The sequence below is a fragment of the Brachionichthys hirsutus genome, unplaced genomic scaffold (assembly GCF_040956055.1).
Source record: "Brachionichthys hirsutus isolate HB-005 unplaced genomic scaffold, CSIRO-AGI_Bhir_v1 contig_176, whole genome shotgun sequence".
Lineage (NCBI taxonomy): Eukaryota > Metazoa > Chordata > Actinopteri > Lophiiformes > Brachionichthyidae > Brachionichthys > Brachionichthys hirsutus.
In genome coordinates, this window is record NW_027180392.1 from 4022 (window position 1) to 32016 (window position 27995).

Consider the following 27995-nt stretch of genomic DNA (forward strand, 5'->3'; position numbering starts at 1 on the left):
ATAGATAGATAGATTCAAAAACAATAATTTTAAAGCTATAATTTAGTTAATAAAGTATATTAAGAAATAAAGAAATAAAAAAGAGGACAGAAACAACAATTGAGCATGATCTAATATGAATGAATGAATGCTTTATCTATCTAATATTGTCCGTAACTTAAAGTATTAAGTAGATCAGTCGTTATGATCTCAATTATTAGAATCATCCATTTAATTTATATGTCCGGTATATCGCACATTGAAGGGCCTCGAGCGCCGAGCACGTGGCTTTTGTTTTGCAACGTGATGACGTTTGACGCAAAACACCGGAAGTAATGTTGAATTTGAACCAAGAAAACACAACACGGATACACACACTGCTGCTCGTGCACGCCTTGACTTTATAGTAAGTGCTTGTTGTGTGACGCAATAACAAATGGAAAACGCATTTACAGACAGTAATTTCTATTTAACACGTTTCGCGCGCACGAACAGGAAACGCTGCAGCTTCGGAATGCAGCTTAGTGGCTCGATGCTACCTGTCATGGTGCAAGTGTGTTTGCAGTATCAGTCTAAAATGGCAGATGTCACGAACAGTGTCAAATGCAGCGTCTTGTGAATGAACTCCTGCTGTCTTCATCTGGTCTATTTCTGCAGGAATGGGCGTGAAAGGTCTTCAGTCCTTTGTGGAACGCTGCTGTCCAGAAGCCTGCGTGAGCGTAAACCTGAGAGAAATGGCTGGACAGCATGTTGCCAGGAGCAACCAGGACCGCGCAGCCTCACCGAACACCACCGGTTGAGTTTCAGTGTACAAGCGTGACAAAGAAATCATCCATGGTGTGAAGTTTAGGCTTCCACTAGCTGTACTCCTTCCTTATAGTTTGGGGAGGAGATGCAGCGAAGCAAAACTCTTTATTATTTTCTGTAATACCAGATTCAGAACTATTTGTCAGGAAATAGCCAAATAGAACTAAAGCATATTATGAATGGATGACTCGTTTAGTGCTTGCTTCTTGTTATGTCGTGATAGTAATTTGTGATGGAGCAACCAGACATTCTCTTTACATTATAACTAAGCGTACTATTAATCATGTATGTGATGTGTGTATGTAAACCAGGAATGTTGAGATATTTAGATAATGAACTTGCCTTGAAATGCAATATGTCGATCTTGTCCATGGGGGGGGGGGGTGATCCAAAAACTGTGACTAATTACCGGTACTTTCTTACTTAAAGGCCCAATAATCGCTGTGGATGGTATGGCCTGCCTGCGCCACTGGTACTCATGTAAGGACTGGGTATGTGGGGGCCAGTGGAGGGAATACATGGATGTGCTGAGGAGCTGGGTGGGGGCCTTCACCTCGGCAGGCATCAGGCTGGTCTTTTTTTTTGACGGATTGGTGAAGGAGCAGAAGAGAGCAGAGTGGGTGAGAAAAGAAACCGTAAACCTGTGGTGTTCAATTCTTCTTTTTATTTTATATTTTTTAAACACATCTTATATTCCCACCTCTTGATAGACTGTTACTCTACTCATGTCAGCTTATAGCATTTGTTAGATTTTTTTTTAGCACCAACGTCATTCTCTGATAATAATTTCTTAGCCTTCAGAGCTTGAAAGCCGAACACACAAAAACATCTTGTTATTTTACTTACATCCTCATCTCTGGTTTACGACATCCTCTCCTGTCCACAGGTGAAGAGAAGACGCAGAGTGAAAGGGGAAATTAGTAAAATATTTCTTTACATGAAGGCACGTGGGCAGCAGCCTGGCAGAGAGCTCTTCTGTCTTCCTTCTGGTCTGGCAACTTTCACATCCTTTGCTCTCAGGTTAGGAAATAAAACACAGCCACACTCTTGTACATAATGTGTACCCAACAATCATGCAGTTAATAATGTGCTATAAAGAAGTGATGTTTTTCTATTTTTCTCTTAATATGAAATTATTCTTTTGATATTATTGCATTAATGTAGCTTTTCTTGCTCTTTAAAGGTCTTTGGGTCAGGAGGTATTTTCCTCAATCCAGGAGGCTGACTATGAGATTGCCAGCTACGCCTGTCAGCACAACTGTATGGGCATTCTGGGCCAGGACTCAGACTTCATCATATATGACAGGTTTTGCTCAGATTATCACGTTGCACTATTAAACTTCTGTTTTTAAAAAATATACTTTTTAAAGTGCTGCAGAATGAATCGCACTGCGGAATTCGATGATCAATCGATAGTTTCTGGCCGTTTGCGTTGTTGCTCATGTTGATAAATGTGTCCGATATAAATAACAGTGTGTTTTATTTGTTAAAGTGCCCCCTACTTGTCTGTGGCAAAGCTCCAGATAGGGAGCCTCACTACGGTCCTGTATGATCGACGGCGGTTCTGCAGAAGCGTTGGCTTGACTGTTGCGCAGCTTCCGCTGTTGGCCTGTCTCCTTGGTAATGATGTGGTGTCGGAGGAGTGGATGCAGAACATCAGGAATGAAGCTACGGCAGCATACAGGTGTCTGGACCTTTTAGTTTAGGGTCTGCTGCTTATTGTTATTTGCCATCATTTCTCATTATCTTTGTCATTGTCTGAATTTAGTTCTAAGAAAATGAATATAATAAAATACTAACTGCCATTTTTTGTTACCCCCCCAAGGATAAACAAACCTGCCCCACACCCTGGAGTTTCTCAGGGGCAGATGGTGCTTGCAGTATCCCACCTTGTGAGCTCGGTGTGGGACGGGCAGGAGAGAGAGAAAGGTCTGATCCCACAATCTCTGAATCTCTCAGCTTTCCAGAGAGAGATTCTGAAGAAGGGAATTTGCTGCTACTTGCTGCCTGGACAGGAAGCCCTTCAGCGAGGTGACATCCCTGCGCTTCCCTCTACCCCTGCCTTTGAGAAATATGTTAGTCCGGACATATTAAAGGTATGTCCTCCGCCTCATTTTGCCGTCTTCATTTTGAGACAACCGAATGCCATGCTAGCAAGTCATTTGTGTTACTTGATGTTTTCCACAGGCGTGTAGAGAGAAGCATGTAGCAGGAGAGGGTTTCATGGTTTACAGCGTCCTGTGCGAGGGAGTCACTGAATGTAGCAACACTCTGGAGGATGAGGAGGACACCGAGTTGATACCTCAGGCCCTCGTCTACAAACGCTGCAGGCAGCTTATGTATGGCCTGTTGTTGTTGCACGGCCATGATGGTATGACAATACATTGGAATGGTCGCACGCATTCGTGCATTCAACATCTTAAATGCACATGCTGTGGCGACACAGTTCTGTATCCTTCAAACTGGTGTTGCAAAGTAATTACTTTTTAAATTGTGTGTTTTCAGGCAGCAATGCTGACCTCCCTGCTGTGAAGGAATGGTTTGTCTACCCTGGAAACCCTCTGCAGGAAGCCGACGTTGTCCGCCCTCTCTTAGCCGGTCTCCCATGTACTGCCTCTGACATGAGACGAAATCTCATTTCCATCTCGTTACAGCAGCAAATTACTGCTTAATTAAATAGTGACAAAGCTATTCGTGATCATTAGCCACCAAAATAACTTTGAGAACTTGTTCTGCTTAATATGTCACACACGCGGCATTCCATGTGTTTTTACTTCTGTTGACTGGCAGCATTTTGTCTTGCTGTCCCAATGTTGCAGGTGACATTCCCAGTCTGGACTTGCTGTGGTTTTCTTCTGGTCCTGAGGTTTCAGCTCTTCGTCTGACATCCTTCCTGTCGATCTTTGACTGCCTTGACTTCTCTGAGCTGCGTGGAGCTATTGAAGACTCTCTGTTGGCTGCTTTATGCCTGGTCACTTACACAGTCCTCCAAGTAATGTGGATATTTTCTTTTTGCTTTGTTAATTTTTTTTGTTGGTATTGATTCCACCCCAAAAATAAGGAAAACACGCGCCATAGTCCGGATGTATAAACGTGTAATCTTTTAGAAATAGATGTCAAAAATCCACATCTGCGATTTCTACCGGTACATACAATGTTTATTCGTTTTCATGAATCACATTAGTTTGTCAGTCAGTACATTTATGTACCGGTACATAGAAACAATCATAAAGTAGTTATTTGTAACTGATTGTAAATGACACTGAGTGTCTACTCTGATGCTAAATTACCGTTTGCTCCACTTCAGCCTGGGCGTTGCTGAAAAACATCGCCACCGCTGGTTCATATGACTGTTTTGGTTTTCGCCGGTGGGGCTGCCCATTTGCATCTCAGCCTACAATCAATACGTTGAGCTCTTAAATGAGAGCCCTTGAACACATTGAAGTCGGCTTGCATTTCAGTCATGATAATAGTCAGTGTTTGGGCAGCAAGGCTGCACCTGGTGATTTCTGTCAACACGAGTCAAAAGGACACATTTATTTGATGACCGTTAAACACTGCTTTTGATTCGGGCTTTAAACTCTGCAACATATACAACAATTATTCTCCATTTGCCAGCCTGCAATGAAGTTAAACACGACTTGTTGATGGTCTCATTTGTCATCAAGTGTTTGTTACACACGGCAGTCCGCATCATCCACGTCAGCTTTTACGTCAACAAGCGCTCTGATAACCATCCAGGGGAATTTCAATATCTCACGAGCTGTTTCTTTATTCGTCTTGGAACAATTGGGTCGGTATTTTCCGTTGCAAAGTTGACATTATAAACTGTTGTTTCTCCTTGTAATCCCGGTGAAACACCTTGTTTTCTGAGAGAGAGCGCAGAGATTTGTGCTTTGACGTCATATGACTGAGCTGCAACGCAACAGAGATCACAGGATCAGATCACCTGGGTAAAGGTGCGGTTTCACATTTTACAGGAGCTAAACAACAATTATACAGTAGATACTTTGACGTGTTCTTTAATATGTCAGAGAATAACTCATGGATCTGGATGACACATGATATTGGAGGGATTGCATTTATCAGTGTGTGCAATATAGCAGCCTTCTCCCAGCTGCTATACAGAAACAAACAGGGCTGGAAACCTGCCTGCTTCCACCAGCGTGTAGCTGAGATGGTGATACAGATCGGTTCCAAAAGTTTCATGTATCTTGTTAATCCAACTGTCATGTCAGCTCAAGCTACCAAGGTAAACACTTAAAAGTGGATTCGTAACCCTTCATCTTTGCCAGTTGGACTCGACTTTACAAACCGAAATTGACTCGACACACCCTTTCAGAAAGACAGAATTGATCCTCTCAAGGAAGGGAAGACCGTCAGGCATCTTTCCAGACCGTTAGTTCGAGCAGACAGACTTGGCACTTGGAGCCAGTTATTTAAATGACAGACAGGCAGGAGAGCTGCTCTGACGGACCATTAGACGAGTGGACGGGCTAACAGACAACATGAGCTATTGTTGTCAGATCAGGACTGCATTCGCATTCCCTCGTTCCTAAACCGCTACGGGGTTTGTTTGTGTTGTAAACAACTGGGCAGCATTGTTTCCGCACTGAGCATCATTTCTTTCTCTGTTGAGTTGTCGCACAGAGAGCAGACAATACAAACGGACCCAGACAGAAGCCGCATCGGGGTGTGACTGCATCGGCTAACCATGTATTTGTGTGTGTGTGTGTGTGTTTAGGTTCAGACGTTGTCTGAGGAGGACGTAGATGCTTACCTGAGTCAGGCTGTGTGTCTGAGACTAAAATCCCCCCAGGAGCTTCAACAGATCAAGGTCAGAAGCAGGTGTAAACACAAGCAACACAATGATTTTTTTTTTTTTTTTTAGAAGATTTTTTTTTTTACTGGTTTTGAAAAAGAGCAAATCCATTTTTGAACTTTCATCCAAATGTTTTGTCCCCATAAACCTGAGAGTAGTTTCCTCTTGCATAAAGACAAAATGGAAAGTTTACAGTAAACACGTTGTGGAAAACCCGGCTCAGAAAAATGTCTTCATTGACAAAACGGAGTCCCAAACAAACAATTTCTTTTTAATAAATGTGGTTGCAAAGATGACTTTTTGTAAGTTTTTGAAAAAAATCAAGTAAATTTCTCACCATTTTAGAATTTAAAAAGGTTCAGTTTCCTGGTTTTAAAAATTTATTTACGTGCATTTGAAAAATGAAATCGTACAATTTTGCAGACACAATGTGAAAGAGATGCTTTGCTGTGGTATCGCTGCAACAGCTGAGGTAACTGAAGTCAATTTGTGATCATTATTACTGTATTTTCTTTATAGCTGATGATCAAATAATGGGAACTTTAAGTGCAGCTCCTCTTTATTAGATAAAATACAGAAAAATATAATGTCAGTGTAAATGAGTTTTTTCACAGTTTAAATGTGTAGATAGAATTTCTAATTTGGATCTGAATCGATCATTCAGCCAGTCAGTCATACCCCCGTCGTCTCACTGCGCCTTCAGTGATCTTGGCTGATCTGACTAATGAACGGAGAAGAATCGTGCTTCCCAGTTAAGGGACGCGCTGCCTGCTGCCTTGCTGTGGTTCCATTTATTTATCATACTTGTGTGTAACAATTTGTATTTGAGCTGTTTGTCTGTTTTACATAATCATTAGTGCTTGTTGTTGATTTGACTTTACTGTCTGGGGGAGGGTCAGAGCATGAGTTTAACTTCATACCCCCCCCCCCCCCCCCAACACACACACACACCAACAGTGGAAATGAATATTCAGTTTCACACACAAAGAGAAAACAAAGATAAGAATATATAATATGTGTCACACCATTTGTGTGTGTGTGTCTGTTTAGGAGAAAGGGTTTGTGGGTAGCTTTTGGGATGCATCAGTTTCATTTCAACATTCCTCCCCATGGGACTGTGTGTGCGTGTGTGTGTGTGTGTGTGTGTGTGTGTGTGTGTGTGTGTGCGTGCGTGTCTGACAGTGTGCTGGCGACAGCAGCCTGTCTGTCTTGGCTAACGCTCACCACATGGAGCTATTTACACCAAGCACGCTCCACCCCGCTGGACGGACACACACACACACACACACACACACACTTGTGTCTTTCTTTCTCTCTCTCTCTCTTTGTGTGTTCTCATGATCTTTCACTTTTGACACTTTACTACTTTTTCTTTTTCTGTCTTCGGGTTGCTCTGTGTGTTTTTCTCTCTTTGTGTGTTTGTGTGCTCCTTCAGGCCATTGTTCCAGAAGGTAAAGCTGTGTTTGACTGGAAGCAGGTGGCAGGCAGGGCTGTCTGAGTGTGTGTGTCTGTAACTGTCTGCGTGTGTGTGTGTGTGTGTGTGTGTATACACATAATCGCCATTATCAGTAGTGCTATCTGCCGGAGGACAGGTGAGAGCTGAAAGCACGCACGCACACACGCACACACACACACACACACACACGCACACGCAGGACATCTGCCTGCTGTTGTTACCGTTAGCTTGCTCCCTTCGCCCTCGTCCTCCTTTTTTTATTGTCCTCTTCAAGTTTCTTGTTTCTCCTCCCTGCTGCCGTTTCTTCTCAGTGATTTGACATTAAATGTTATCTTTATGGAGTTACCTATCAACCTGTGGGTGTGTTACCTCAACCAGGGAGGTTATGTTTTCATCAGAGATCGTTTAGTGGGAGGGTCGGGCATGTGGAAGCCAAGAAACCATTAAACTCTGGCTTAAAATATTTCTTTAACCACTGGGGTGGGCCTTTTTTTTTAATTGTAGCAGAGGGCATGCAGCTTTAAATCATCCCATTTTGCTTCTTTATTTTTGGTATGACATTGGTCACACCCCCAAACTTCAAAAGAAAACAACATTAACAAAGGTTTTTTGTTCTTGTTCCTATTGCGACTCTATAAAGCACCGGTTGTGTATTATTCACAGAAAACACTGCAGCTGTCAGACAAACTCTTTCAAATTTTAGAAATTTATTACCTCCGCCTTCGTGGAGTAATAAAAAGTGATCCAGAATCTGTATCTGTAGCTTCATCAGTGTTGAAAGCGTTCAGCTTTCACTTGGCCGAAGATCCAAACCTACACAAACTTGTTGTCAACATTTCTAAATAGCATACATGATATATAAATAATAATAACAATATATATATAAATCCTCCTCCTACCGGCTGATGTGATTTTAATGCCACTTCTCCCTTTTTGCTTTGTGAACCTTTGAGCTGATTTTATTGTCTTGTGCGGTGAAGTAAAGGACGAGCAGCTGGCGGCTCAAACGCGAGTCGCTTTAGCTGCACTCGTGGTATCAGTATCAATCCTCAAAATAAAAATGGATTTCCAACGAAATGTAAACCCTGATGTTATTTTCTTCCTTTGCCCTCAGCTGCCTTTCATCTCTAGTCGCGCGGTGCAGCTGGGGTCTCTCTATGTCAGAGGGCTGAGCCACCTGCTCGGCGCAAACTGTGCCAGCGGCTGCCCGCTGCCCAGCGCTGCCCTGATGCCTTGGCACAGCTTCGACGGACGGCTGTTCCACTCAAAGTACCTGCTGGCACACAACGACACAGAGAAAACAGTGTTGCTGGACAACAGCGTGAGTGGAAACACAAAAAAGGGATTGTGAGTGTAAAGGTTGTGAAATTGTAGTGAGAGAAGCAACGTGGCAAAGTTCGAACTCATGTACTTGTATGCTGTTTGTGTATTTACAACATATGAACAGCACAGTTTTGTTTCTGTGCAATCCAAAGTGAATTTTTTCTGCTTGTCTTTCTCTCCAGCCGTCTTGTTTGTCGCTGTTTGTCTGCCTGAGAGAAAAACTAATGGAAGCCTGCAGGAAGCGAGGCAGAATCCTGCATTCTGGGAGAAAAGCAGCAGAAAAAAGTCATAAACCCACAGCAGGACACTCAGGTGAGACATGACTGACAGACCTGTCTTCATATAGACCCGCCTGCGATCAGACTCTCTCTGTTTTAACATTTCAATAGCATCAAGATTAGTCACGTTCATCATTTCACAATCAAGTTGATCATTTTGTTTGAATTCTATTTTTATCTGCTCAATTAGGAAGAACAAAAGGCAGAAAATGTGTTTTGCATAATATTCTTCTTTGTAAATATACATTCTGATTTAGATATTAGCAACATCCAAATGGATTTAAAAACATTTGTTTGTATAATAACATGTCAAATATGGTCTGGAAAGGAATTAACCTCAAACTGCTATAATACATCCTGGCTTTGAATTCAAATCTAAAATAGTTAAGATAGCTTGTGATGCTTTCTAACTTTTCATTTTCCCCAGATGCAGTAATGTTTCCTCTACTCAGAATGCTGTCTTTTTAGGATGAATTTTCTTTCCTACATTTTTATCTCCTTCCTCTTACCCAACCTTCTGTTTGGTGTCATTTAACCTAAATATGCTACCATTTTAGTTTAGAAAAGGTTTTGAGCTTGTGGCCATCACGCTTAAACAAAGGTTAGGGAGGAAGGAAAAAAAAAAACTAAATTAAGAAATGTTATGATGTTTCTAGTGCACTGGTGGCCCAATGGGAAAGAAGAATTCCACGTACTAACCGCAATGTCCTCAATGCAAATCTGACTGGGAAGCTCTCTCTCTCTCTCTCTCTCTCTCTCTCCCGTTTTAAATCTCCTTCTATGCTGTAAATGTTCCAATGCAGAGACAAAATGCCAAACACAAGCAGCACCAAAGTAACGTTAATTTCTCTGCGGTATTTCAGGTAGTTTAGTTCGGTATTTTGTTCATGATCACTGCTCAAAGAATAGAGACCTCAGGAGGCCGCCTGAGATCTGAGCAGCAGAAGAAAATCACCCATCTTGGAAATTGAGGAAAATTCTCCTGGACAAACAAACGAAAAGAATCAGAACGATAATCTGTCTGTGGTTGTAGTTCTCCGGTGTCCCTCAGAGTACCACATTACCCAGAGGGCCGTGCAGTAATGAGCTCCATGTGTGCTGTGGCCTTCGAGCGCACCACAGTGTGTGTGCGCGCATACACGTGCATGCGTGCATGCTTGGAACCGAGACCTGCTTTGTCAGTGCACTAGTAATAGTAGGTTTCTGTTTATAGGCTGAGAGAGCTCTATTTTAAGACGCATATCAAGGCTAACTGATTACAGACTTCCCTCCCCTCGTACGCTCCCCTTCCCCACCGTCGTCCTCCTTTTATTTATCTCTCATTCTCTTTTTCTTTTCATTATTTTGTACTGCTGGGGCAGCCTTCTCGTGTTTTTAACGGCGACACCTCCCTGGATATGTTAGTGTGCTTGTGCGATAGGCATACTCTTCCATTCCTCTTCATTCATCTGCACTGCATGTTAATGCCGTCTGTCGGTGGACGAGACGTGCCACTGTGCCCTTGTTGGTGCCAGAGAGCGGTTCGTCTCGGAAGACGACTCAGCAGTAGCGCATGAAATGTGAGCCTGTAGTTTCTATTGAACCCTGTGACTTACAAACCCTTTGAGGGCGGTTCTTTGTGCGCCATGTTGGCGCATAGTCTCAGAATTGCGCCAAACTGTCTGCTTTTTGCCCAAGTCAACCCTTGTGGGTCTCATGAGGATGCTTCTGGTTTTACAGATGGAGGGCTGTGCACTCTCTGTACCTCAGTGTTTTGTTTCTGCCAGACGCAGACACCAGTCATTACTACAGAATTGTGGGGATATGGAGCGTGTGTGTGTGTGTGTGTGTGTGTGTTGGAGAGAGAGGCACAGAGGGTACGAGTTTGCGTGAGAGCAGTGGTGGCGCTATGTGGTATCATTGAGGGCCCGGTTTGGTTTCTGTTTGGAATCAGGCCTGATGTTTAGTCTCCTCAGCAAATATCTCCTCTGCCTGCTTGTCCTAGAAATCAGATTTTTTTCTTTGTTCGAGTTTTTACATTTTTCTTTAAAGCATTTTTAAAATGGTTTAAAATCAGTTGTATTTATGCTTATTTGTAGTCTTATTTTGCTGTATATTTTAAACGTCTCTACTCTACTACTCTGTGTGCTCAGTGATGCTGCTGGAACCCTAATTTCCCCGAGGGAGCCTCCCCGAGGAGTTGATAAAGTTTTCTCTATCTATCTCTTTAATTTCCAAATGAAGAGAATGTCATCAGCACGTATTCATTTTAAGGCTAATTTTGTTTGTTTGTTATTTCTTACTTTCAGATCAGGCACCAGGTGACGGTGAGAGGTGGAGGGAAATGGAAATGGCAGAGACAACAAGAGACAACAAGAGGCAAGATCAAAGCCAATTCAGAGATAGACGTTGGGAAGGAGGAGGAGGATCGAGAGGAAGTCATCTTTTTCACTCCCAACCTCATTTCTATAATGATGGAGGACCTCCAAAACAATCCAGAAGACGACCACACTGCACTGGAGGAAGATACCGACTGGCACCGCGGTAATTCCAGCATGGAGCTGAAATGTCTTTTCCTCCAGTGTTTATTCTGTTCTGTATACCTGACCTGTTGTGTTTTCCTGTCTCCACTCAGATGGTCACAGCCTCCTCCACCCGGAATGTAACATGAATGTGAACAGAGGGGAGTGAAGTGGAAGATTAAAAAGCGAGGATTTGACAAGTTTGGAGGATGGGAAAGATGCGGTGAAAGGAGTGAAGGAATCACATTTCTTTAAGCAAACGGATTAGGAAATTACCTGCCAGGAATGTTTGTCTAAAGGATGCAGTAGGAAGAGAAACGGGGATCAAGATTCGACAGATTGGAGGGATTAGGATTTAATCTGGCATTTTAACTTCAGTTTGTCATCTCCGAATAATCTTGTAGAGGTACTTCAAAGTAAATAATTTAAAACCCCTTCCTTTATCTGCAGTATCTCTCCTTATTGTGAAGAAGATGAACAGCGTTTGTGTGAATTCACTAAAACTAGAGTGGCTCAGAAATGAGCTAAATCAAACAGAGACTAAGAAGTGGATTAATGGCTGATCCTCAAATCTGTTTTTCCTTCTCATCAGGGACACTTAAAGGGCAAAAATCCCAAAAAGCTGTGTATAGCCAGTGGCAAAATCCGTTTAATTGCACAGACAAAAAAAAAGGCTGCGTCAAATATTACCTGAAATGGGATATCAGTGCGGGAAATCTCTACACCTCTATAAAGCGATGCTATTTGTGACATGTACAAAGCAAATTTAAGCAAACAGAGTTTCTGCATGTGATATAATTTACTGGACGCTAATAGAGAAAGAGGTTCATATCAAACTCTATTATTACCCCCGGCAAGGACGGTATGTTTTTGCCAGCTTTTATCTGTCTGTCTGTCTGTTAGCAAGATAACTCAAAACATTACAGATGGATCTTGATGAGATTTACAGTAAATTGGAATCTTCGGGGATGATCCAGAAGCGATCCTGGAATCTGGATCTCTTTGACATTTTTTCAGTTAATGGAACTTCAAAATCTGCTCCTCGATATGCCGGTTGATTATTAATCTATGTTTATGGAATTTTACACAATCATGTAGGGTGGGAACCTCTATTTTACCACCGAATGTCATCCGGATTGGATCCGGATTGAGGATATTATCACAATGTTTTGGAGAAAATGGGGGTACACTTGCGTTTTGGAATACTGTGCATTTAATATTAGAGATAGAGATTTCTAACAAGTGTCATATTATAGCTAAGTCGATTCCACGCCGGAGCAGGTCAACAGATTTGTTACATCCATCAAGGAGGTCGACCTCGGAGAAGATACATGGACGTAGTAGCCTTTGGTCTATCGCCATCTTTCGCCCCTGCACAGGCCCCTTCCCTCCTCCTCTTCTCCCTCTCTGTTTTTGAATGAATGCTCCCTGACTAGTGGAACATATGCTGCTGGTTGTTTAATACCCTCCCTCTGAGTAAGAGCGCATCCAAGTGTGTGTCTGTGTGTGTGTAAGACAGAGAGTGTTGTCGGAGTCGGGACTGTGTGCCTCTCCTCGTGTGGATACCAGTGTGTGTGTGTGTGTGTGTGTTCACTGAAACATATGCCTCCTGTTGCACATCGGCCATCTGTTCCTTGAATGGACTGATGGAGTGCTGCTGTAACCATGGCAATAGGCAATTCAGTCAAATAGCCTGTCAAGCAACCCCTGGCTCGCTCTCCCTCCCTCCCTCCCTCTCTCTCTCTCTCTCTCTCTCTCTCTCTCTCTCTGTGTGGGGTTGGATATGTTTATGTTTAGGAATTGACTGGAAAGCTGAAGGAATTCCCACATGTTGATGAAATGAGGTTGACCCTTCAAGGTTCCTATACATTATTCTATTTTTACTTTAATCTCTGGATTCACACACACTTTTTTTTAAACGCTTTAGCTGAGTTCTTCAGGTTTGAAGGAGACAAAATGGACGTTTAGAACCGCAATTTGAACTCTATTATAAAGATCGGCAATGATTACTTTAAATTGTCGGCAGGACTGTTGAACAGATTTTTTTATGAAATCCTTTGGAGACAAAGGGTGAGGAACCTAAAGAATAATCCAACTTTTGGAGGTAATTGAAACTGAGCAGCTTTGCTGGAATTCCTGTCGCTCTTATAAAAAAGTGTGTTTTCATGTTTTTGAATTATCTAAAAGAAGCTCCCAAAGACTTCAGGTTAGTTATCCTTCGTTATAATCACTGAGTAATGAAAAAATATTTTCTGACTTTTGAATCGTTATGTATATTTAAAAACAGTTAAGCTAAAATATACTTTGAAAATTGCCTATACAGTAGTTATACTTTTAATTCAGTTGGTTAATCATGAAAACAGACGTGCATAATCTAATTTGTGCTGACAGCCAGATACGGAAACACACACGCACGCACACACACACACACACACACACACACACACACACACACACACACACACAGTGGAAATGAATATTCAGTTTCAACTGTCTCTAACCACTTGTCTATTCATTTGTATCCCCAGTCAGACCATTCAGCAGCCCCACCTACCCGCCACACACACACACACACACACCCTGCTCCACCCAGTGCAGTAGTCTGCTCACCATATGTCAGCCCATCTCCTCTGAGATATTTCTCCTGGGACCCCCACCTCTTTAATGAATACTTGGTGGGGGGCTCTGCAAACTGTCCGATCTCAAGGAATGTGCTGTAAAGGGGCATCAAAAACAGGCGAATTAACAAATTAATAGATTAATAGTCGTTTCTGAGTTCTTGTGATGTGATCATGTAAAAACATCATTACCTCAGAGTATTGATTTGCTTTCACATTTGCAGTGACAAAGAGATGAGGGTTGCAAATTATTGAATAATGCAGACAGGAAATGTTAAACTCCAAATTAGTATTCAACAAAGTGGTATACAACTCCACAAAATGCCTTCAGTCACCACATAAACAACCAGAGGGCACTTGGAGAGCACATCATTTACCACCTACTATGGTGACATCATAAACGGCCCTCCTCCGCTTCTGAATTGTTTGGCATGGTGATGACATTTTTCAAGTATAGCACTTCACTGAAAGAACTTTGACTATGTGAGAAACGTAATACCAAGCCAACAAGAGGCAGGGAAGTAGGCTGGGTCATGGCGTCACCATAGTAGGATTTGTGGGGAAAAAAGAAATCCTGGACCCAAACCTTTCTGGATAAGCTTCAAAACCTGCTCCTCTCCCCAAGGCCCAGATTTAAACAGAATTCAATTTAAATGTGTTCAAATCAGTTTGAATCAAAACTCCTTACGAGCAAACACACACAAAACAAACACAAGAAATCACATTACCTCTTCCAACTCTCATTGGCAGGGGCAGGACATAGCAAAACTTTATTTCCGTTGTAACATTTTCAGTATTTTTCAATGTCATATAGATTAGATCAGATTAGACACTTGCCCAATGAAGAGTTAAAAGACACTTTTAATGGCATAGGAAATATATGAACCCTCGGACCTACATAGCTCAAAGTAGAATCACTTTTTCATTGTAAATAAGTTGGTTGAGGGGATTCATACATTTGAGAAAAACGCCTTCACTTCCATTCATGTGGAAGGAGATGCTGTCCCGGGGTGGGCTATCCCATCTGGCCTCAGGTCTTGTTTGCGTCCTTTAGAAAGACCTGCAGAATGTGGCTAAAGAGAAGGCCATCTGGGCTACCACGTTTGATCTGCTATATCACTGAAACGCTGGACAGAAAGACCACACACATGGATGGATGGATGGATGGACGGCTGGACGGACAAGCGGACGGATGGATGGATTTTTTTCTTGTTTTATTTTTGCTCATCTCATATCAATAATATTTCAGCAGATGAAATGAAAGAATGTCCCACACTGTCTCCGTCTGTGCATGTCCATGCAGTGAAATGTTTTGCATGTACATTAAAACTTTAAAAACTTTGTCTAAAGGCATCGTAAGTTCTTTTACTGGGCTGCACAGCATCAAAAGAAGACCCAGCAAACCCCTCTCTTACTACACATGGCATGGGTGTAACTGGAGAGTCCTCCTGTTTTGGCAGCATAGATTCATTCCATGTTGTGGTGTTTTGTGTTTGAGCCCAAATTATAATCATGGTTGAATGTCAACCATCTAAATTGCTCCCCGTGTTGTTGGGCTCTCACCACTGTCTCCAAGGTCAGACGTGCCTTAAATATATAAGTTACTTTTTTTATCAGAAATTCTTTTGTTGTTATTAGTGGCAATGCGCATTAATTCTTGTCCATCAGAGCCGTGGTGAGTGCTACTCACGCCAGAAGACAATTACTATCCTGATTTAGTCAATGTTCACCCTTCAACAACAGAAAATAACACGGTTTCATTTCCCAGGGTGTGACTGTCTGATCCACCGACTCAGCTCATTCCAGCCTTCTCCTCTCATGAGCTCATGCTGCTAATCATCTCATCAGATCTGCCTGCTCTCTACAGTATAGGACCCCCCCAAATGGCTAGAAGAAGGTGAATACTTTCCTTCTGCAACCATTGTTTGCTCTTCCTATTGTTAAAAATAAGACATGTTGTTTTGTTTTCACCGTCAGTCATTGGTCTCAGCCTTCCAGCTCCACAACGCATGCGAGGGAAATGCCCATATGAGTGTGGGGTGTGGGATTGGTATTACCTGAAAAACAACTCCAGAAGATATGCATTCAATCCAAAATACATATTGATGAAATAGCGTGTATTAACAAGAGTAACGGTTCAGTCTGTGTTTGTGTAAGCCCTGTTTTCACTTTATACACAGTACATGTTTCTGGTATTTTCTACACTAAAGTAAATACTACACAGAAAGTGAAAACACTTTGATGATGAATGCAGCCGTGCACATGGAATTAATTCTGCTGCAAATGTTCCTGTAAACACAATCATCAGTTGCATGCTCAGGCTGTCCCCCTGCTGCTGGAAACGGCCATGCCTTTTCCACTTCTCCATGGCATTCCTGTGTTAATACATGAATCATGACACTTTGACTTGAGGGATCTCTTTCTTCCTTTCCTGCACTCTCATTCCCATCTTTGTTTCTCGCTTGTTTCTCTCTTTAACGCCTTAATCCTTCACAGATGACTTTGTGTGGGGACTTCCTCTGAAGTGCTGGTAGGTCACATGCATGACGACCAGGTTAACAAGCAGGCAGGTTTGGGTAGGCGGGGACATGAGGTCATGGTCAAAGGTCGGGATAACAGGGAAATCCCAGAGCTTATTGCGGGGACACACACAAGGTAGGATAATAACTCCAGAAATCTGCTTTGATCTGCATCTTGTTTGCAGGTGACAAAGAGCGAGTATTATAAGTTACAATACTTTGGTAAGACGGAGCAGTGTTACACTGCCTACACAAAAACATGTGTAGCGATGGGTCTTCTTAGTGGACCAGCTTGTATTCCCCATCCCCTTTTACTGTAGCACATTCTCTGGGTGAGAAGGGCAACCGTCTCATTTCTTTTGGCAATGCTTATTTCTATCGCCAACCAAAACAACTGGGTTGTGAATTGAACACAGAACTCAATCAATCAAAAAGAGCAAGACTGAGAATGCATCATTAAAAAAGGAAAACTAGTAGTTAAACTGTCCGTAAAGGTCTGTCTCACTGTGGTGGCGTCTCCCTCTGTGTAAATCACAGTTGTGGCTGTAAACGCCGGACTGGAAACTCTTTGATGACAGTGAAAACTAGGAGGCCACTTTCATCAAAACCATTGGCTCACTGATATCTGCAGACAAACAGGGATTGTTGAAGTCAGAACAGCAGTTCAGTAACTTTGATGAATAAAAAATATATCTGGCTTTAACGAGTATGGATGTCGAACCGGTTCAACGAGTATTCTGATCAAAGAAATCTCTTAAAGTGGTGTGGGCATGTTAAGTTGGGCTTTAGGGTGTCACAGTTGTGACGTTAGCGTGCCTGCTTGATTGCTAGTGCATGCACACACACACACACACACTGGTTGTGATTGGGGTAAAATAGCACAATAAATAAACTGATTACCCCTCAACAGGTACATGCCGCCTCATCCTGCACTTTAATCAGTGCAGACACTTCCCTTTAGCATGGGACTGATAAACACACACACACACACCCATTGTACTTTAATGTCCACTGCTATTATTTCTGATATGACTGGATGTGTGTGTGTGTGTGTGTGTGTGTGTGTGTGTGTGTAATAACACACAAAGACACACAAAATCCAAAGTGGACTTGGGCTGGATTTGGAAGGAGTCTCTCTCCAGTCTCAGCAGATATTAAGGACTATACAACTCTCTACAAAAATCATAAAACGATCGATAATAATAATAATTAATAATAAAAATCTAAAATCTATTGCTACAAAAATCACGCAGCGTCCGTTTTGTACAAAATATCAACTTTCTCCGATGAAAGCAGGAAGCTCTCTGAGACGCTGCCGTAATTACGACAGTGCCGTAAAGCGCTGTTGTGTTTTGCCCAGTCGTCCTTTGCGCAAGTTTTCACTCGCCCTTCAACACAGAGCGGTTTACTCTTCAGAGCTAAATACAACAAGCACGCGTTAAATAATGGCGGGGACACTGGCACGGAAAGCTATCGACCACCTGAAGAGCAAAGAGTTCAGGGATTATTTGATGAGGTCAGTCTCCGTAGTTTAGAACTACAGGATGCTATTTTCCACTTAGCAAACATGCTAAAGGTGTTAGCTCTCTTACAAATCGCTGCTCGGCAACTTGAGCTAATGCATCGGTCGACTGAATGAATCGTCCTGATTTGATAAACGTTAAGCATCTTAACAATTATCTGTTTGTCGCATTGATTTCTTATTCTTCTAATCTTTAAGGGCGACCTTGCTTCCTGTAATCATTTACTGCAGTCAAACTCGCTTGTGCAATGATAGCAATGATACAACGCCATTAATGTTAGTGGCAGTAGAATTGAGCTGGTTTGCATTTATGTGGCTTTTGAGACAACGGCAGCAAAATGGTTAGGATGTTGGTGTTCGTGATTCTAAAGACCACAAACCGGCGTCATGTTTCAAATGTCTCTGTTTACATTTGATACAGAAGGACGGGTATCTTCCATTGATATTTGTGTACTTGTATTATTTGGGAATCTAGTCTGTAATCCACCAGATTCTCCTTAAATGTCGCTTATTATTTTCCATCAAGTCCAGATTGTGGGTTTTATTTCCTTTGGAACCACATCCAGTGCTTCTTAGGGTGTTTTACCGCTGTATAAAATACAGTAATAATGTTTAGCAACTGATTTGATTAATTCTGTGGTAAATGCTAGACTTTGGTATAGAAACAAAACATGATTATGCCCATTGCAGCACTTTTGTTTTAATAGTACAAGTTATCTAGTCCTTTGTGAACTGCATAAACTGCATATAATAATTTGTCTTTATGTATTTTCTTTTCTCTTCTGTGCTGCCCTGAAAATAAATCTGCAGCACGGTATGTACTCGTTGTATTTGTCATTCCCAATATTATGTTTGGTTTATCTGGTTGTGATTGTTTGTGTTTAATAATTGTGCTCTACAGTACATTAATCATTGTGTGTTTATTATTTTCAAATATTTCCTTTTTTTTTCTTATATATTTTGGACAAAAGTCTTGTATGCAGGAATTTACAGTATAGATGTTGCCAAATATTAAAATTATTAGTATTGTTTAGTCATACTCTACTTTACCACAAATGGCTAGAAATAGCCAGAGCTAATGAAGTTTATGGTGTATTTTATCGTTTTGTGTGTGTGTGTACAGCATTTTTGGGGCCCAATAGCAAACTGGGGTCTTCCTATAGCTGCCTTAACTGATATGAAGAAGAGTCCTGAGATCATCAGTGGCAGAATGACCTTCGGTAAGAGACACAGACGCATAAACAGACCAGGTTACGGTTGTAACTTCTGCATTACCTCAGGATTACTTAGAAATAAGAGTGTTTTTATACTTGTCTTTGTGTTTTCTCCCTCCCAGCACTGACCTGCTATTCACTGCTCTTCATGAGGTTTGCCTACAAGGTGCAGCCACGCAATTGGCTGTTGTTTGCTTGCCATATAACCAACGAGGCAGCACAGATCGTTCAGGGCGGTCGTCTCATCAAATATAAGTAATCAGTATTCTTTTATTTATTTATGTATTGTGAAATGATGTATCATGAACCATTGCATAACGTTTTCCTGGGTTCCTTTAAAACATTTCCTCAAACTTTCTGAGTTTCTGCCAAAGTCTGCAGTTTTTAATTACATAGTCATTTTTTAGTTACTATATTACACTACTTTCATTGTCATTTAGCTTGTCTGTTCAAAACAGGTTCAGGGTCATGTCATCCATGTTCCTTTTCTCATGTGATGAACGTCAATGTCTAATGTCAAAGTGACACAACTGCAGCACACCTGATTTGATAACAAGATTTAAGATAAGAGTTGGTAGCTCTTATTGTCTTATGTGTCTTGACTTTTTTGTTTGTGTCGTTTTGTTTGTTTGTTTCAGAATGGAGAAGAGGATGAAATCTTAGGGGCACGATGAAGCAGATGCAGAACAGTCGCTGCTTCAACACACCTAAACCCACGGTTTACATGTCATTTAAACCGTGGTAATCACACCATTTCAAACCTGATCCATTAACTAATGATAATTGAGTTTTAGTCACTTTTTAAGATAAGATATTCCTTTATTAGTCCCATAAGGGGAAATCCCAAAATACACTACGGTAATGCAAAAATTAGAATACCGAAAGAAGAAAACAGATGTTTTTCTTCAAGAACAAAGGTCAACTTTTTCTTTCATTTTCTGGGATTTCTGCAATTATTCATGAAAAACAAAGATTGTTGTTGAATGTACAGTAAGTTAACTAGCCTGATAGTCACCTTGCATCACTGGATCCACTAGTGGGGGTCGCCCTTTGAGACTAGGCGAAAGTACCATTCACATTACATCTGATTTCAGATCTTCATCCAATTTGGTCGGTGAAATATCACCACCTGCTTTCAGTTAGTGCAGATATGGCCACAACATGACAAATAAATTGATAATAGATAAATTGCTATGCGTATGAATTGTAATTAATTAAACTTTGTTAATGAGGATGCAGATAACAAGGCATTTATTTGTCATATTCTGAACCTAGAAATGTTGCTGTATATGCAAACACAAGATCCAATTTGGTCTGTTCTTCCTGTAAAAAATTAGATTTTTAAAAAATCAATAAAATATAAATCTTTCGAAACTACGCAAAATGTAAAGCGGTAAATGAGGATGAAATTGCCTACTGTAGGTTAACTTCCATTTCTGGGCACGCTAAGATGCTTATTTCAGCACTGGCCAAATGTACTGTGTTGTTGTCATGTGTGTAATTAACAGTAATTTATTGTCACTGTATAGTGTACATTACTTTTCCCTGATTGGGTGGATTCTTTTGGCTTGTAATAATAAACTAGCTTTTACCAACTTGAACAGGAATGTTCAGCAAGTGAGTGATTGATGATTGTATTTCATTAAGTCCAGCTTTGCAGTAGATCTTTGTATTTAAAGTCCTGTTTCATTGTTATTGTTTTGGATCATGTGACATTGGTCACCTTGGTAACGTCAAGGAGGTCACTGCTTTGTATTTACACTCAACACTTGGCTGTGCAACATAATACTGTACCTGAATTTAATTAACAAATGAGTCTTTTCAAAGTCATTGAATACATCAGACATTATATCATATGACCCTTTAAGCTTTTATGCAAAAACATTTAGTAAATAAAAAAAAATGTAGATAAATTACCACTATTTACTGCATACTTGGCATTAAACAAATAAGAAATAATATTTTCAAACTAGAGATCCAATTGTGATTCAGGTCCTTATATTAAGTAGTAATATTGCAAAGTGAAGATACTTCATTAAGTTCTGCAACAAATCATGCAGAATAAATCCTCACGGATTGTAAAATGGATATATAATCTTGTATAAAGAGAAACGCTATAGATGGAAAGACACATACGCTTCACTCTGCTAAAAAAAATGATTTTTGCAAAATAAACTACTCTTGATATATAATGGAGTATAGCGGAGTAAGTAACAATAAAGTGCATAATTATTTATTATTTAGCGTGTGTCTTCGATTTTAGAAATTTGTGTGTAAACCATCAAGTGTTTAAAGTAACCAGAGAAATAAAGGTGAATGAGAAGCCGTCTTACATCTGGAGATTCAAATTCTAAATGTATCCTTTCTTAGTTAAATTAGTTTCAGGACAGTTTTTCATAACTAGTAAATATATTTACGGGAATAATGAAGAAAAAGGAGTTCATCTTTATGTCCGGTAGATGGCAGTAAAAACAAAAGGTTGTGGCGCAGTAGACGAAGAAGAAAGTGATACGCCTACCGGCGTCCATACTGCCGGAAATAATAAAGAAGAAGAAAACCAACATGGCTTCCTTAAACAGCGACGAGTGGAGGGCAATTTGTGACAAATTCACCAACGCCCAGTTTCTGCATGAAGTTGAATCAAGAAAAGACCCCAACAATGATCCGTTCCGCTCCAAATACAAAGCAAGGGAGCTCCTTCGAGACATATACAGCTTACTGAAGAAGTTCGATGCCGGTGAGGGCGAGGAGGACGCCGGCGCAGAGAGCGGCGAACAGCGGCCGACAGAGCCGCCGCCGGACGGTCAGAGGGAGCATTTGTTTACACGGGGGTTCAGCGGCGACTCGCCAGCCGGGCTCAGAGCTGCAAGACTCGCGGCTGTGGAGTACTATCTCGGCGTCAACCACGTCGATACGGAGGAGTTGTCGGCCGGGGACGAGCATCTCATGAACTGCATGAAACTGCTGGAGAGATGCAGCGCGTCGACGGAGAATGTGTCGCTGTTCATCCACGTCCGGGTAATGTTGACGCTACGCTAGCTTAGCTAACTGTTTATCCACGTCCGGGTAATGTTGACGCTAGTTTAGCTAACTGTTCATCCACGTCCGGGTAATGTTGACGCTACGCTAGCTTAGCTAACTGTTTATCCACGTCCGGGTAATGTTGACGCTACGCTAGCTTAGCTAACTGTTCATCCACGTCCGGGTAATGTTGACGCTACGCTAGCTTAGCTAACTGTTTATCCACGTCCGGGTAATGTTGACGCTACGCTAGCTTAGCTAACTGTTTATCCACGTCCGGGTAATGTTGACGCTAGCTTAGCTAACTGTTCATCCATGTCCGGGTAATGTTGATGCTAGCTTAGCTAACTGTTCATCCACGTCCGGGTAATGTTGACGCTAGCTTAGCTAACTGTTCATCCACGTCCGGGTAATGTTGACGCTAGCTTAGCTAACTGTTCATCCATGTCCGGGTAATGTTGACGCTAGCTTAGCTAACTGTTCATCCACGTCCGGGTAATGTTGACGCTAGCTTAGCTAACTCTTAATATTTAATAATGACGTTTGATGTCAGTTTTCCCAGACATTGCTAATACCTGACATTCTTGTCATGAGGATGTCACCAGTGAACATCTTTCTAGCCCCATTTCATTTGGGTTGGCCTGAGGGAAAAAAAATATCTTTATATTTTAACATAAAATACAGCTTCCCACACAAACCGTGTAAAAATGTATTTACACTCCAATCAAAAGATGATCATACCTTGAAAGTCTTGCAGATGATTGTTGTTCATGTAAACTTTGATCTTACTTGCAATATGAGGTTAGATGATCCTACTTATATAATCGATGTTGGTGTTGTCAGAACCAGTTGGGGATACTTTGGGCAGGCCGGGATGACACCGAGATGTCCCAAAGATTCCTCGAAATGGCAGAATTCATCTACCAACATTATATGAAGGAGGTACGGTTGCTTTTCGGTCGGACTTGCTTGAAATGACTCCGTACATTCATGAGAGGGCAGCACCGGACAAACTAGCTCGTTCCTGGAGCCGTGAGGCCAGATTGTCGAGCTAAATTGATCAACCTCTTGCTTTTTACGTTTTGACATTCATTGTTCAGGATGGAAGACCTCCCACGGATATGACCGAGTACTTTACAACAGAAGAAAAGCTGCTAACACATCAGGAAAAGATCAAGAGGTACTACTCTGTAAAGACCACATATATGTACATCTACAGAATTATAGCTGCTCATATTGATACTACTGTCCCAAAGTTTGCATGACATGGCTTCAATGCTCTTTTCTCAGGTTTGAGTTTGCCTACACTCATACTATGTACTATCTGGCTCAAGTATATAAAAACCTCGGTGAGTCTGATCATATTTCAGTCAAACAGGAGTTAGAGTTGTGTATTTCTTTGTTGTTTCCTCGTTGCATATTAATTACTGGTGTGAGAATTTCTCTAATCTATTAAAATCCACTTTTATCCAAAGACAATCTCATGAAGACGTTATACATTTTTGTTTTATTATTTTAAATGTGCGTTTGTTTGTTTGTTAAGGGGAAACTGAACGTGCTGCTACCTACTGCCACAGCACACTGCAGAGACAGTTGAAGTTAAATCAGTTCAATCCAATGGAGTGGGCTCTGAATGCTGCAACACTGTCACAGTATTACATCACTAAGGTAGGATTCCTTCTGGATCTCTGCCTTCCTCTCATTATCCAAAACATGCAGTACAGGTGAAGTGGTGGCTTTAGGTTACCCATAGAGGTGCGAATGGCCTTGTCATAAACTGGTTGATGGACCCACAAACCGACAAAGGATAATTGGTAGGAGAAAATGCCAATCTTTCACAGCGTGGTTGTATACGTTTTCATTTTTAAGGGCCAATACATGGAGGGGAGACATTGCCTGTCGGCAGCAACCGTCGTATCAGCTTTGGCAGGAGAGATTCCTTCTGAGGCTGCTGCACAAGAAAGTAAGTATTTAGTCCGATCTGAATATCAAAACAAAATTCTAATTAGATTATTTTTATTGTGTAGCTGTTCTCAACTACAACATCAGGACAGATTATGTATCAAAGTATTCCTTAAGTCGTGTGACCTTTCTGTGTCCTCGGTTATTTCCGCTCTTCTTGATGCAGACTCCTTCCATCTCTCCTCCATTCTATCTGGATAAATCTATCATTCCTTCCCTTTCTCCTTTCATATCTTACCGTCTTCTTCTCATCGTTTTTGGCCCAGGTGAGACTGAGAGTGAACGCAGAGAACAGCTCACTCAGAAGAGAGCAGAGATTGCACGATGTTGGATCAAATACTGCCTGAACCTCTTGCAGGATGCTAAGAAGCTGCTAGAGGTGCTGAATGGTTTTATGAATGGAAAATGTTAGTAAAAAGAAGGTTGCATCAATAGGGCTACAAAATTATGCTTAATATTATTTTCTTAAAATTATTTTAAGAATAAACATTTAGTCTCTCCTGCTTTTGGTAAAAAAAAGTTTGAATAGCATCTGTATATCTGCATGTTTTTATAATTTAAGCCTTTGGACTTGGGAGTATCTGACCGTACATTATATTAAACAAAATGCATCATTTTATTTTGTATTTAAAGCCATGCTTATGTGTGCCTTTGTGACCAGGACAACATTGGTGAGCTGGACACTGATCGCCAAGAGGAGTTGAAAAGAGCCAGAAGACAGGAGGAGGAGGAGGAGAAGGGCAGGAAGAGTGCTCTGTTGTTCGGCTCTGAAGACACCTTTGACTCCATTGCAAGCCTGGAAGAGAAGGTCATTATATACTGTCTGATTTGGGGGGCTTTGATTTTAATTTTGTGTGAGGGTTAATTGAAAAAGGTGGATTGTTGGGTCATCCTCAGAAGGTGTCTTTGTAGTAGATGAGATCAAACATTCTTTTTTTTTTCTGTTTTGTAGGTACGCTGTTTAATTCCACTGGACTTTCCTGAAGCCAGAGAAGTTTTTCTTGTGGGACAGACTTATGTCAAACAGGTAAACGCGACAAACGCAAGCACACGAACTCTGAGAGTTGGCAACAATGAATCTCCATGTTTTTTTCCATCACCATTTCAGGCTAAAGAGTACTTCCAGATGGATGGCTATGTGACGGACCACGTAGAGATCCTGCAGGATCATAGCGCCCTCTTCAGGAACCTGGCTTTCTTTGAAGAGGACGTGGAACGGTGCTGCAAAATGCACAAACGAAGAATTGACATGTTGGAACCCATCTGCAATGGTGCTTTATAAGATGGAGTACAACATGCAACAAAATATGTCTACAAATATACATTCTAAGTTCAATGGTCACTATGTGATGTTTTTATAGTTTCCGTTTGTTTATTTATCCTTTGCATTAATCAGATGCATCAAATCTAATTTCATTGTACCTCTTCTAACAAAGACAAAAGGTGAAACGAAATAAGAGCTTCCAAGCGTGGTGGCATAATTTAAGTGTGATTTTCTGACTACGTTTTCTCGTACAGGTTTAAACTCCCAGTACTACCTGTTGCTCCGGAGACAGATGATGTTTGAGGTGGCTGAGACCTACAATGAAATGATGGATTTAAAGCTGACATTGGCCACCAGACAAGCAGATACACAGTCTCTGGATAGCCACACCATCAAGAAGTTCAATCGCCTCTGCTCTTCCTCTGCCAAGTGGGTGTTGATGAGGAACGCGTGTTGATGCGTCTACTCTTATTTCATCTAAATTAAGTTTGCTCTCCCCTCCAGGTACTTCCAGATGTTTCTAGAGTCTCTGTGTTCTCCGGAGGGGAAGTTTCCCGAGCACCTGCAGGAGGAGGTGCTCAGACCGGCTCTGGTGGCCCGCTTCAGAGTTGCCCGACTCCAAAGCCAGCTGATCTGCCCCCTGCCTTCAGATCAGATCGCCAACTTAAACAAGTCCCTGGAAAGTTACAAGTAAGATGACTTTTTGTCTTCCTTTTTATGCATCCAAACAATGGGTATAAATGTCTGTGTAGGTTCTCAGTCATCCAGGTTGAGATTGTTGTATTAGAAGTTATTTTTGAAAGTTGTTAAAAATATAATTTGTTGACAATCACTGTCAGTTTTCATATTTTGTCTAGATATGTGGCAGAGTATTGCGAGGCTCACCCTGAGGCAGTTTCCGCTGTGGAGACGGAGCTGGAGTTGAGTAAGGAGATGGTTTGTTTGCTCCCTCTCAAAATCAACCGGCTCAAGGCAAGAATGACTGCAAATAACTGAGGGACGCCACTGGTTCACCGCCTGACTGGATGGTTTGCTAGTAGTTTGTGATGGCCGCTTAAAGCCGTATGAACTTGTGGGTCTTTTTATTTTGCCCCATTGTAAAACGTTGTGATGCTTTTGAGCTACTAACTCAGCAGCACAGTGAATATCTGCTTGTTGAGCTGAGAGCTGAAGCACGACGACGCCATCCCGATTAGTCTCATAAAGGCATCAAATACGCTTTCTGCTCCATTTCATGACAATGGTAACGCAGTTCGATTTATGCTTGTGTGTATTAATGTCAGTTTTGTTAGATTCAACTCAATGATAACCCTGGTGGACGTTTTTTGTGGTGCGGTTCTCATGGTGCTTGTAACACAGTGCATGCTGTACAAATGACTTCATAGTCCCTTTAAAAAATGAAAATCACTCATTCGGTTCATAATAGTTTCCTGTTGTTCACTTTTTTTTCTTCATTTTCTGTGAAACATGTCAGCTATTATTACAAATCAAACACTAATACCGATTGTAGTTTACTAGTATGTAACAATAGACGGGTAGAGGTAGTAGTTGTGTGAACTGTCAGAAACAACCGTCCCAGTGGTAGAATCTATATTACACATCAAAATCTGCATGACGATTGTTTAATGTGATGTAAATATTGTATGTAATGACAAAAACTAATAAAGTAAGCAAGTATCTATACAGAAATGTGAAAATACTTTAAAAGAACAAGCTGCTCGACTGATGACGTCATGCTGTTGAGCAATCACGCAGCACACTCTGACATAAAATGTGGTGTCGCCATTTCCATCAGCATTCAGGCCATGAAAGAGAAAACAAGACGTTTTGTGATTTTGAGTGACTGCGAGATTTATAAAAGCAACACATTGATGATGAAGGCTTTCCGTTACCTGGCTCTCCCTCTTGGAAAACTACTCCGAGAGCGCAGACCTCCGCTGATCAGCTCGTTCCCTTCATAATTGATTTTACATCATCCACATGGGGATCTGGATCATCAGTAAAAACATACATTTCCATAATGGCAGTTCTGGATCTGTTTTCCATTATTGATACATCCTTCACAAATACACAAAGTCCATTTGTTTGGCCCTGTTGCCCTCCAAAGACGTTTTGCAGACCGTAATTTTATATCTGGGTTGTGACCCAGATCTGGATCCGGTTGATTTGTGGTGGAACATAAACCCCGGGTGTTTTTTTTCTATTGTACCAACAAAGTCCTACAGAAAAAGACAATACTGTATCTCATAATATTCAATTCAGTGCTCCAGAGTTCAAACCTGCCCAGAAACCTCTAGAAATGTATTTATCCATTCCTTGGCCCAAGAGCCCCAAACGTAAAAGAGAAAATCTTTCATGTCTTGTGGACAAACAGCACATGTGGGTAAAAATAAACTCCTCTTACTCTTGGTTGTTGAAATACAAAGATGAGGAAAGGAAGAATGTCTCTCATACATTGTCACTTGTGTTGTGTTTGCGAATGTTCATAGTGTAGTGTAGTCACGGCTGAGCAGGGTTGTGTGTCATTTCCTGCAGGAAAATGATTTTTTTTTTAAACCGATGTGACCACTTCCTGCAGCATTGTGCTGATGTGTGAAACATCTCTCGGTATGTGACTGTGTGTCTTCTGAAGCATCCATTTTAAAATAGTGCATAAAGACCGGAAACCCCGCAGGGAACCGATGCAGACCACGCGGAAACTCCACACGG

General features: G+C 41.4%; 3 protein-coding genes across 3 annotated transcripts; all 3 read left to right on the forward strand.

Moving 5' to 3' along the window:
• Positions 1-638: 638 nt before the first annotated feature.
• LOC137914522 (constitutive coactivator of peroxisome proliferator-activated receptor gamma-like) lies at positions 639-11335 on the forward strand. The gene is made up of 16 exons (XM_068758063.1): positions 639-774; positions 1216-1406; positions 1673-1806; positions 1970-2092; positions 2279-2470; positions 2612-2882; positions 2974-3157; positions 3292-3393; positions 3606-3778; positions 5531-5623; positions 8179-8385; positions 8570-8699; positions 9529-9541; positions 9699-9786; positions 10954-11188; positions 11280-11335. Exons 1-16 carry the CDS (start codon positions 639-641, stop codon positions 11333-11335), a joined length of 2328 nt encoding a protein of 775 aa, XP_068614164.1.
• Positions 11336-17680: 6345 nt separating this feature from the next.
• LOC137914514 (mitochondrial pyruvate carrier 1-like) lies at positions 17681-20640 on the forward strand. Its single transcript, XM_068758053.1, has 4 exons — positions 17681-17823; positions 18949-19045; positions 19162-19294; positions 19678-20640. Exons 1-4 carry the CDS (start codon positions 17749-17751, stop codon positions 19700-19702), a joined length of 330 nt encoding a protein of 109 aa, XP_068614154.1. The 5' UTR covers positions 17681-17748; the 3' UTR covers positions 19703-20640.
• A 952-nt stretch (positions 20641-21592) lies between these two features.
• LOC137914518 (KIF-binding protein-like) lies at positions 21593-27042 on the forward strand. The gene is made up of 13 exons (XM_068758056.1): positions 21593-22057; positions 22904-23002; positions 23161-23240; positions 23351-23409; positions 23604-23728; positions 23930-24023; positions 24289-24401; positions 24684-24830; positions 24975-25049; positions 25131-25293; positions 25541-25715; positions 25791-25976; positions 26144-27042. Exons 1-13 carry the CDS (start codon positions 21602-21604, stop codon positions 26280-26282), a joined length of 1911 nt encoding a protein of 636 aa, XP_068614157.1. The 5' UTR covers positions 21593-21601; the 3' UTR covers positions 26283-27042.
• Positions 27043-27995: the final 953 nt, after the last annotated feature.